The 12,762-nt window shown below is 35.4% G+C and overlaps 1 protein-coding gene across 1 annotated transcript in view; it reads right to left on the minus strand.

Moving 5' to 3' along the window:
* Window positions 1-4,550: 4,550 nt before the first annotated feature.
* Window positions 4,551-12,762, minus strand: part of LOC106670527 (teneurin-a) — a 74,698-nt gene continuing 66,486 nt past the window's right edge. The window contains exons 25-32 of the mRNA XM_014400963.2: window positions 12,281-12,690; window positions 11,899-12,222; window positions 11,661-11,828; window positions 11,333-11,606; window positions 11,017-11,274; window positions 10,783-10,960; window positions 10,047-10,657; window positions 4,551-8,179 (exon numbers count right to left, since the gene is read on the minus strand). Of these exons, the coding sequence (XP_014256449.1) occupies window positions 7,868-8,179; window positions 10,047-10,657; window positions 10,783-10,960; window positions 11,017-11,274; window positions 11,333-11,606; window positions 11,661-11,828; window positions 11,899-12,222; window positions 12,281-12,690 (2,535 nt within the window). The 3' untranslated portion in view covers window positions 4,551-7,867. The remainder of the gene's footprint in view (window positions 8,180-10,046; window positions 10,658-10,782; window positions 10,961-11,016; window positions 11,275-11,332; window positions 11,607-11,660; window positions 11,829-11,898; window positions 12,223-12,280; window positions 12,691-12,762) is intronic.

The following is a 12,762-nucleotide window of genomic DNA, read 5'->3' on the forward strand; positions in this document are numbered from 1 at the left end:
ATAAATATCTACAAATTTTCCAATAGAACACAATTTGAAGAAAAAACCAATATTGTGTTGGAAAACTTACCTGCACTTCTTCATAATATCCTTTATAAACGGACATTTCTTTTAATTCCGACGTCAATTTTTCCGCTGTGCAATGGATGCTGCCTTCTTTAATCCCTTCCATCCTGTCTGCTTAAAACAGCAGAGTGTTCTGAGATTTTTGACCAGCCTTGTTCCGTGCTTGTGGAAGACTGGAAGCGATGAAAAAACAGGAATGATGCCACCGGGCGGCGCGCCGGCACGAGGGGTCCGCGACGACTCGCGACCGTAAAACATCTCCCGTTGCTACCGGCAGAAATTCAATACGACCTTATTTAAGGCGTTATCCATTTCTGGGCTAACAGATAGGAATCGTTCCTTGTTCCCGATAGATTTCTATTTCTGGCTAACATGCAAGGGAGTTGTCAAATGACACCCTAATCAACCCATGGCAGATACCCCGAAAAGTCGTATCGAGTTCTCGATGGACTAGTTTTACATTTCCCGTCTTTTCGTTACAAATCAGTTTAAAACAAACAGTTTTTAAGGGTTAATAAAAAAAGGAAAGTTTGGGTTGACATCTCATGACAGTTGGTATCCGCCCGGCATATCTATATTTTGTTTAAAAACAATTTAATGGCATCGTTAATACTTGGAACTCACCCTGGTATTCACCCTAATCGCCTTTACTCACGAATCTTAAAACGATAATAGCTAAAGGCTTAACTACCGTCATATGTTCATCTCTGCCTGTCGTGACTTGCCGAATTACTATTTAAGAAATTTTGTTATTGCCGTCATGAAGATAAATGTCTTAAAAGAAAAATGACCGAAATGATAAAATATGTTAAAAGATCTTAAATACATTTCATTTACAAATCTCGTTAAATAGTATTAGATTGTTATTTATTTATATGAACATGGGATATTTAACCCTTTGCATATACAGTACAAGATATTGCTGTTGTAACAAAATGTAAAATATGCACAAATAAAATAAAAAAATCTTAAAAACTAAAACGACACCAATAATAAATTATGAAAAAATGTAACAGTTTTAGAAAATATAGATATGATGAAGAACACCAGTATAGTAGACGAGTGGTGGACTAGTTAACTTCTTTTTGTGTGGGGTAAGGTAGGAGGAGAAACTAGAGATATATTCATATCATTTATTGTTACATTGGCCTGTCTTGTATGTATGAAATTAATATAAAGTCAAACAACGAAGGCAAGTGAGTTTCCACATCCTTAAGCGACTTTCAGTATCTTCTCCTGCAGCTTCCTGAATCCTCGACAGTCGACTCTATTCGATATGTCGTAATAACTAGATCCTTGCTAGCTCTTGCTGGCTGAGTGTGGCTGCCTAACTGCTCTGGACTGAGTTCTCGGGTTGACTGGGTTCTTGGATCGACTTGTCCGCACTGAGCCTCAAGTTAGCTGACTATCCCCTTTTATACTGGTTTCCGACCAAGGTTAGAGAGAAAAGGAAAAGGAAAATCTGTTAGGCCAGATGGGTCACCTTCCATCTTGCAAGCGTTGGCCGTGCAATAACTCCTAATTCTCGGGACAACCTCCTGATCTCATGCCGATGGACATCTGGCCAGAATGTACAATACCCACTTGGCTGATATGACCCCAGATTTCTAGTGTCCCACTGCTGGATGTGTGCGACAAACTTCCCACACTAAATAACTGCCCAAGTTTTGCTATTTAGTGAAAAGATGTTCATGTAATGCGTTCCTATGACTTCCAGGTTTGTGGGAAAAGATTCTTTGCTCACCACTGGATAGGCGATCCTTCAGATTTACAGCCTTATTTCCAACTAATGTTTGACTTTCCTTTTAACTATTTTTAACATATTTTAACAACTAATTCTAACTTATGTTAAGACAGGGACCAGTTTACTGTTTAAAAATAAACTTCATTGCATAATGAAATGAACAACAAATATATTTATGCCAAAAATAAACTCACCTGATTAAGATATTACAGTAAGCTTTATAATATGACTTAAAATGGCCATAGCGTTTGTTATATTATTTCTGTTTTCAGTATTAGAAGTATCGACCACTTTTTCACTCACGAACACAGGATCAAGGTATGGTCTTGTAGAAACATCAAATTCAGTTATTACTGCCAAGCGTTCGACCTATTTTAAGGTAATCATCAGGGAAAAACAATTTTAATATGTTACTTGTTAAATAAATACTGTAACGTTTATTGTAACGAAAACAGCCTTTGTCAATGTTAGAACTGAGACGGTCTTCAAGGAAATTTGAAATATCCTGTCAAAAACTTAAATACCTCAATCTGTAGACAGATTAAGATTGTTTTGCCCTGATGATGACCTTAAAATAGCTTGGCAGTAAGAACTGAATTTTCTTTTTCTTTAAGACCATATCTTGATCTAGAGTTTTCGAGACATGATTTTACAAAAAGGAAAAAACATTGATAAGACATGTATAAATATCTAGGAATTACATTATCTTCAAAACTGTCCTTAAATCAACACTTCGTGTAATTTAGACTCTAATGCAATAAGTTGACTATCTAAAGTTAGAGGAGAGCTATTTATTTTAATTTTTTTTTAAATTAACACATCAAACACTGCTTGCTATAATATCCTTAAAAAGATAGTTTCTACTCACAGTTTGTTGTGTTCCACTATCCGGATTTCATGCTTAGAGCTCATCAGGTTGAAGGAGTTACAAGCACGTCTCGACACGAAATATTCTGCTGATCCCCCAACGCGACATTCCAATGGGAAGCTGGTTTTTAATTACAACACAACTAAAAATTATCATAATAAAAACTGTAAAAAAAATAATTTTGGGGGCATCGGTGATCGCAATGGCTTAGGTGTTGACATGGTGCTCATCACTGTAAGGTAAAGGTCCAGGGTTTGAATCCAGGGCCCCTGCATTTGAACCCCACATATTTACAAATGGACTTTTTTTCAAAGGGTCCAACCCCAAGGGTTAATACGACCTCATAGTTGAAATGCCAACTAATTACATTAGTGATTAATTTGTTTGTCTTTTCATTAATTAATCAATACAATTAAAATTAAATTAATAATAGACTAATAAATTAACCAAAAATAAATAAATAAATAAATTAGATTAATTTGTATGTCAAATATTATTATATACATACTAAAAAAGTAATTAAGTCAATTTTTGTTACCAATTTTATTATTAATTAATGGAAAGACATACAAATTAATCACTAATTTGAAATAATTTTCCCAGAGTATTTTTTAGATAATATGTAGTTGTAATTCTCATTTTTCGCACATTCAAAATTGAGCGACATTAAAGCTTGTAACTCTTTTAACCTGATGATGGCTTTAAGCTTAAAATGCGGATAGTAGTGGAAAACAACAAACTGTGAGTAGGAACTAACTTTTTAATAAGATTAACTTACATACTCACCCCCTTTTTTAATAATTTCTATTGCTTGTAAAGGGAAGAGGAGGAACAAGATGTCTATCATTTTGTGGCTGTGTGCCCCATTTTCAAAGAATTCCATACAACGTACTAAACAAAGATTAACAACTATTAATGGATACATTCAATACTTAAATAGAAATGTTTGGACAAAGCTAGAGAAATACTGTAAAATGGCATGGGAATGTCGGTATTCTTTGATCTTGGAATTCAATTACCTATAATTTCTGTAAATTCATTAATTTATAAACCCTCATAAATCCATTTTATCACATGTATGGTCAGGACCATTAGCAGATATGAAGCGAAAATGAAATAATTCTATTTCCAACTGAGAAAAGGCGTATATTTTTATAGAAGCCGGTAAATGTCAGCCTAAGCCATGAAGACATATTTAGTTTGTGTGTTTGGGGTATCTCAGATTTTAAACTCATTTCAGTCACGTCTGTTTATCCAATTTTTCTCAATGTGTGATGAATGTACACCACTTGGTAAATTGGCATGCCTAAAACTTACCTACACTTAAATTTGGTTGTCTAAATGTTTTGCCCATCATAGGAATAGACAATTTGACCTCTAAAAATTCATCCCGTTATTTTATTACATTTTTGTCCTCAGATTACCAGACAATGTTTTGACACAGAGCTTGTTGATATTTCTAAAAACTCAATGAACAGATTTGAACCAATACAATTCCCTCTTCTTATGTTTCCTCAGATTACCAGGCTTCATGCCACCAGGTACATGGGTTGCTGACATTTGTAATAACTTAATGGTGAACTAATAATGAACCAGCGTGCGTAAACTTTGCGTTTAGGGCCGCTATGACATGTAGGTGCTAGCAAACCTTTGGACATCTGCAACAACAAGGAAGAAACTAGAATTATCTGAATGAGTGTTTGCAATTAGTAAGAATTGCAAAATCTAAAAACCCTTTAATGATGTAAAAATGAACACAGATAATTTATTTATAACAAATAATTGGAGCTTATAGCCATATTCAAGGTAATACAATGGCTGCAATTGCAAAAAGGGAAGTATAATATAAAAATACAGTAGTTTTGATAATTTTATGATATTTTCAATTCGTACAGTAAACAAATAATTATTACATCTTCTCATACATTTAAGGACTATTTTATACACTCACTCGAAATTGTTTATAAAATATATTCTGTACATAGGTAACATGAAAAATATAAATCACAAACTAATCGATAAGAAAAATAAAATTAAATATATACGCATGAGTAAGTCGTCAAAAGCCAAATCATTTTTGTTAATTTATTTATTTTATTATTTTTTCCATTGTTTAGGTAACTTCTATCCCCTAATGTTAAAGCAGTGAATTTTTACATTTATTTATTGACACGGATATATACAAAGACAAAAATAATATATGTGGTTTGTTTATTATACATATATAAAAAAAGTCATAAAACATTAATGATCGTAATAAATCATAACAGACATTAAACATATATTATGTTTCTAAACATGCAGGGTTCCTCTAAATAATATTAATACAACTAGTTTCCTGTTCCTTTCTTTTATGAAAATAACATTCAATTATATTTTAGGAAGTGTTGTCAATAAGTATTATAGTGGAATCACCTGCGTTAATATCACACTTAATAATTAAAATTATAATCTATTAACAAACTTAAAAGTTAACTACTGAACAGTCTTTCTTGATGAAAAATAATTTCTTCATAAATATTCAATTGTGTTTCCAATTTCATTTTTTTAATGTTTTTTCTCACTTTTTTCTTCAAAAACATGAAAAATTGTGCTTTCCACTCATTATATTAGTAAATTACTTGGATATTAAATTTTATTAACATCAAACATGTTTCGGCAGGTAGCATTTATAAAAATTAAGAATCACCTTTTTTTGGCATTGAATTTCATTCGCTTACAAATCAAGAGTCTTTTATTTTATTTCTAAAAAAAGGAGGTTTTGGCATATATAGGAATTTATGTCAACATGAGCCTCTTAGAACACAACAAACTCTCTTTTTATGTTTACATTACATGAACTGATTAAATTTCAACACAAGTAAGTTCACTCCATTCACCTAACTTTGGACGAATACGTTGCCAACATTATAAAAATACTAACAGAAATCACTTTGTTCTCGGGTAAAAGAGTTCCATAGTTTATACACATATACACATAGAGGAGAACATTTTCCATTACTATTTTTATGTTTTCACTATCCCTAGTACAGTTTTGGGGGAAATAACATAATCATGCACATCAACTGGTAGCTCATACTGTGTACAACTAGAAGAATAAAATACACCGACAAAAATTGTACACGAGTAAAGCTCCAAAATGTCACAAAGCTATATGACTAACTAACTGCCATTTTTAACATTTCTATAACATATAACAATTACAATGCCAGGTCAAACACTGAATATATATATATACTTTTTGTTTATATAATCAATGAAGGAGAAAAAGAGCAAAAGTAGTGGTCCAACACTGAAGTTAGAAATGTTAGAAACAGCTCGATATCCATAAAACACAGAAACAGGTGCATATTACTGCATATGTAAACTACATGCAACTATTTAAACAAATACTATTTTATTAGCATCATTTGGAACAGTGAACTTTTGTATCTTGCTCGAGACAGTCTGACTGACGTCTCTACAATTAAACCATACGCCTTTTTATTTTATTTAATTATTTCCTTAAACTGTTAAATTATTTCTTTTCCATTTAAAATAGAAATGTTAAAACATTTACAGATTAAAAAAAATGAACACATAAGAGTTAGTGTCTCATTAAATTTTATAAACGTATTTTTCTTATATTAAAATAATACAAGGTTTAGTCAGAACAATGGGATTTTTTCGTTTCTCTTAATTTAAATCATTCTGTCATAAATATGCATGCCATGTTGGAAGAAAATCTGTTCATTGCAATACATTCGGACTTCAGAAATTTTTATAAAATTGGTTTCAACATTGGGGAACAAATGATTTCAAAATTGTTGGTTTAACAAAGACAAATATTGTCTTTGGAGGTCAGCAAGACTGGCTCATTAAAGCTAATTAACATCCTAATTCTGATAAAAATTTACAAAAAAAAAATTTCTTTCCAGTGCTCACACTTATTATTGATTCAAACTTTTTAATATGTATTTTTCTCCCCACTGGATGTATTATAAAATAGCACCGAATAAACAAAACCTGTTATGCAAATTCTCTCTTTTACAGTTATATATGCCATATATACTTTTTCCAAATTAATTGAAAGAGGCCATTTATGGTTCGTACCACATGTACACATGTAGGCCAACAATATACTTATCCAATAATCAGTTGTCTTGACGTCTGGGGGTGTTTTTCGAATATTAGTCACTAATCATTTTTGGTTTTAATCTAAAAAGATATATCAACTGGAAAAACGCCTTCAGGTGTCTTAAATAATTTCTGGATCAACTATACATTATCTTATAATAATAGTCTCTTTTAATATAAATATATATTATGTACATAAGCTCTAAAAAGTCATTAGTACAAAATTTTAAATCTGTGCTCAATATAAATTATTATAGTTTTTTTAACATATATAATTCGGGTTCCAGACATGCTCTTTATCGAAATGCTCATTTACACAAAATGAAAATTCAAATGCAAGGAACACTTAACATTTAATAATTACAAAATAAATTAAAGTGAATATTAACAATTTGTGAACGACCAACTCAAAGTAGTCTGATTCCAATTTTAGAATAAACTATTTACAATTGTTAAAAATCTCACTTTTTATTAATACTGCCTTTATCAAGTATTATACATTACATGGATTATATGTTTCTCGTTTATTTTGATTTAAAATTTATTCATGGAATGTTTAATATGCTTGACTGTGTTCTAAACGTTTGAGGCACTTGTTGACTCAGTTTATCGTTTATCTGATAAGCTACTCCTGAATAGTCCAAAATTACAACAGCACTTTTATATACCTGAGTATACACTTGCCAAATGTTTTGAACACGAGGGTCTCTAGTCTCTATCTAAATGTACTCTATATTTTACAAAATACGTTCTTTATTTTCAATATAGATAAAAAACAAACTCACTTTGAGTTGGTCTTTAAATCCTACGATAACAATTGGACCATAAACAACAGATCAATGAATAAAAAACTAATTTCTTGACACCCCAAATTATACAGTTTAACCAACTATAATGCTACACATATATTAAAATTGGCATAATCCGTCATCAAGTGGTCCGAAAACTATGAAAACGGCCTCTCATGCCTTTTGATACAGTGTAGCCTGTTATCTTTTTGAAAACATTTTCTCCTTTTGGTTTTTTCTTTTGATGTAGGGCGGTGGGGTTTGGGGACTCAGTTCTCCGACTTACTATCGGCTCTTCTTAACAAACCTAATGTTAAATGGGTCTTCGGCGAGCTCAGGATAGGTATGAACGTCCCTTATGTGCTCGCCGTCAAAAGCAGCGACATAGCCGGATTTGAGAAGCTCTTCCGCTTCCTGCTGACTCCAATCCCTTGAGCCTGGCAGGCCGTTGCGCAGGCAGTCACGCTCTCTATGCCAGAGCTTTCTCATACCCGCAGATTTTGCATGGTGCAGCAGCCTTTCTTTCTCTCTCTCAACGGTTGTTCCATAGCGCAGGTTAATAATCGCATTTGGACGGTGTATTCTTACATCAAGCACCTGAAAATAGATTGTTGTTGAAATTACCATGTAAAACTTAAAAAAATTGAAATATTAGAAATGGGTTGGATTTATATAGGCTCAAATCCAAACACGTATGCACATACATACAAATATGTGCCGAGTTGAGCCTGTTTGCTGCTGTCAACAGCTAGATCAATCAGCACCCAACGCATTCAATTAGGGTGGTGGAGTACTTGATATTCCTCTATCCCCCTTTACACAACTAACCTAATTCAAGATCTATGGGGTACTTGATATTCCGTCATCGACCCTCGACATCAAGCTAATAAATCCATTCAATCCCAACACAAGCTAGCAGCTACACACCACTATTCTTACTATATACAATAGAACAACCCTGTTTCCTCCAACAGGAGACTCAAAGTTTCAAATACTCGCTGCTGTGCCCAAACACAATTCTCAAATCAGGTGGCATTCCTGTGCGCTCTCTGTATAGAGGCAAGGAATTGCACTCTTCAATTAAGTGGGACACATCGAGCGTCCTTTTCTGCAGACCCAAACACAAACGCGGGCTTTGGCCCAAAAGTAGATGTCCATGTGTCAACCTCGTATGGCCTCTTCTATCAGGTAAGGATGACCCTTCTTCTAAAAGTCAGAACCTCCGAGGGCCACCTATTGCGATAGCTTCTCTGTCAATCCTGCCCATTGACACTGCCACTTTCTTTTAATCGTGTTTTCTATTGCATCAAATGACCACGTTGGTTAAGTCCAAAGGTTGGAACGTCCTGGCCTTATCCTCCTTGTCTGCCCTTTCATTACCCTCCAGTCCTATGTGTCTGGGTAACAACCACCAGTTTGCTGAGACGCTCCGTGGTACCTTTCCAACATAATGATTTTATGGAATACCTGACATGGACAGCAGTAACCACACTAAGGGAATCAGTGCAGACTAGGTAGGCAGAACCACCATCGCCTCTAATCACCCAAAACTTCTGCATTGCATACAGTTCTGTCATGTAAACACTAGCAACCACGAAGTGGATGCACCCTCGCAAAACATGGCACATGCCATACCTTCATCAGCCTGTAAAGATGAGCTGAAAATTAATGTACCTAGACATATGCTCCAAGAACTTATCTTGATATAGGTACGGAGGAGTAGATGACTTGGTTAACACGGCAGGATCTTCCTGGACGAGTACAGCCGGGAGGACTGACGGTGGGGTCAGCTGGTTGCCCAGCCTGAGTACCGTTCCAAGTGTCTCCCCCCTCCCTAAGGCTTCAACAAGGTTGAGCACAGCAAGAAATCATATATTTTCAGTAGGGTCTCCCTATCTGCTCCCCATCTGAAGTGACTGATGAACTTTAATAATATTTAATAACTTTCCTTCCCTTCACATCGATGGTGACAATGTGAGGCTGCTATCTAAGCTTTTGATCAAACGTGAGACCGAGGAACCTCACCAACTCTACGTACCTTATTGCAGTACCCCTCAGACAGAGCTGCGGAAGGCTGTGGGCCCTCCTCAGCCTGCAAAAGTGAATGCATACAGTTTTTGATGTAGAGAAGGTGAATCCAATTTCGTCGGCTCTTCCAGCCAGCCACATTTATCGATGACTGATATCTTTCACTGCAATTGAGAAAAGTGTAATGCTTATCACTGAACCGTGAGGGACTTCATTCTTTTGAACAAAGTCCCTGGAGAGCATGGACCCCAATCTGACATGGAATTTTTGGTTCATCGAGCATGAGCAAAGCCATGTTTTAATGAAGCTTTTAATTCTATAAATTCAAGAAGTTAATTATGATTTCAATGCCATAAAATTTATTAATATTTAATATTTACCTATATTTAAGGTTTTTAATGCAATAAACATAACTCTTTAAGAAATAATAACTAACCTTTCCAGAACCAGTCTCGCCTTCCTTTTCATGGAATGTGGTGTTGAATTGGCTACCAAATCGTTTGAGTTGGCCTCGATCTTCACTTGCCCTCCAGGCATTTTCTTTCACAAAGAAGAAAGCATCTTGGAGGGTGCCGTGAAGCACCATTGTGAATGGCAGCATGAATGTGTTGTTGAACACTGAAGTGAGGACATCCCTGTAGATGGAATTAGCTGTCGGGACACTGTGTATAATGGCCCTTCCTTCGTGTGTCCTCGAGACGAGTATGCCATGGCCAAAAGGCGGTTCCGCTTCAGCTCCCGGCTGCACCCTGATACCACCCTTAGGCGGTCTGCTGAACTCAAATGCAGACCTCATCGGGTTGAAATCCTCGATTATTGGTTCTTCTTCAGTTGTTATTGGGTTTATTTTGATTTGTGACTGGGGTAGTGAAGACAGTTTGTCTTTCATGAACTTTTCTGATAAGTGTGACAAAAATCCTGAGGAAACCGTGAAAGGTGGGCTGAAATCTGTGTCATGAAGGCCTGACAGTTTAATAAAGTTTTCATTAAGCTGTGGTGCTAAACTGGATAAGTCATAACCTAGTCGGGTCAGCCAGCTCTTTTCATCTGAAATCACACAACATTTATATACAATCTTATAACAAACTAATTACAAAATCACAGTAAGCTAAATATGACTTGCACTTCTGAATGAAGTTAAACACTATTTTAGTAAAATAAAATTATCTTACCACCAAGTTTATGTGGAGTCTGATGAACATTTACAGGATCATTGCCATTGAATCTGTAAAGATGGAGTTTTGTGGGATTGGACAACCTTTGTACTACTTCTTGCCACATTGGCGACATCCATTGACCGATCAACGGGTCATAGACTTTGCCCCCAGGCATGTGGACCAGGGATGTGACCTAAAGAATAATAATAATTATTTGTTTGTAAAGACAGTAAGACATTTTTAATGTACCTGATCTAACAGTCCACCGCAGAAGTCAACAGGTAAATAAAGATATGGATTGGAATCATAGACTATGTGACCATAAGGTGATCGCATAATTTCTCTAATGCCTTCTCCATATTGATTGAAAATCATTATTGGAGTGCCACATTGGTCTGTAGCGACGTAGTACTTATGTCGGTAGACTTGAGCATAAATCAGATGCCCACGGTCATCGTAAGTCAGCGACATTAATTTGCCGTCTCTTGGGCTGTATATGTGGGTGACCTGTAAAAATCCAATGTAATCAGACATGCTCTTGAATTTGTAAATATGCAGGAAGTACCTCATCTGGCCATTTGTGGTTAGTATAGAAAAATTGAGTCACGTTTCCGTAGTTGTCTTTTCTAGTAGCCAGTCTGTCAAGATGATCGTAGTAGTATCTGACATCAAATCTTCCTCGTTTGGTAGCTCTCACTAGAAGACCTTTTGCATTATAATGAAACTTCTCTTCTCTTGCATTTTGCACAACAAGTCCCCTATTGTCATATTTGTACTGGCCTTCGCCGAACTTAACAATCCGGTCCATCGCATTATACTCCATAGGTATCGTGTTACCACTGAAATTTTATATATGAGCATATTTTTATTTTAGTTTTATTTATACTATTTACCGATAAGTAAGTGAGAGCATGTTCCCATTTTCATCGTATTTAAATCCCCAAGGCTCCTGAGCCTCGACAGCAACAAGCTGACCGTCAGAATCCCAAGTTAGATTTTTAACATTTGTGTAAGTGTTGACACCTACATTTCTAGTTGATGTTCTTGTTTGGCTTATTCGACTGAAATAATTGAAATGACAAATTTATAAGTATCAATTTATCAAAGGATAAATATAAAAGCTGTGCATACTTTCTGGAATCGTAAATGTATTCCATTCTAAACACTTCCATCCTATGTATTGTAACAGCAACTTGTGTGACCTGAAACTGTTTATTGGTGATTCTGTTGAAAACCGCTGTGCTATCTGTAAGGGATGTTTCATTTGGAGAAGGCCATGATACGGCGAATAGTCCCATCAGGCTCTTAGCACCAGTCTTTGGGTTGTACTGAACAATGTGTTCAGGTAAGGTCTGCCCTCCAATCCTTCCTTGCAACAGAATCAATCTGAAGTTGTCATCATACTGGTACATAAATTTAGCATTGCTCAATCCTGTTTTTGGGCCATAATCCAATCTAAAATCAAATAATTGCATTAGTAGAGTTTAAAAAAAATTCAAATAAATATTTCTACCTTTCTTCTGTTAGCAACCCTCCAGAGTACTGGTAATCCCATCTATATTCAAAATCTTTTTCGAAATGGGTCGCCTGGCTTGGGTACCCGGAATCGGCCCAGTGTTTTAGCTGAGTGATACCATCTCCATGGACGACTTCAGCCAACTGGCCAGATGGATGATACCTGTACAAAACCCTCGCTCCATCACCTGGGAAGACAATCTGAAGTAGCTTGCCGGCATGAGTGTAATGCAGCAAGTATGCTTTTGTAGAACCGGGTGGGGTGTAGGTGAACCTCACAAAACCCAAAGAAGGCTGGCAGGAGACAGAATGCTTTGCTCCTGATGCTAAAACCACATGCCGCAAACCAGCATGGTCATCATAAACAAGCTGTACTTTTCTCCCACTTCCTAATGTTATTTGAGATACCTATTAAAGGAAAAAAAGGCATATAACTAAAATGCTAACCTATAAATAAAAGTTTAATAGAGAAATATTTAC

Source organism: Cimex lectularius, unplaced genomic scaffold, assembly GCF_000648675.2.
Source record: "Cimex lectularius strain Harlan isolate CLEC.00 unplaced genomic scaffold, Clec_2.1 scaffold461, whole genome shotgun sequence".
Lineage (NCBI taxonomy): Eukaryota > Metazoa > Arthropoda > Insecta > Hemiptera > Cimicidae > Cimex > Cimex lectularius.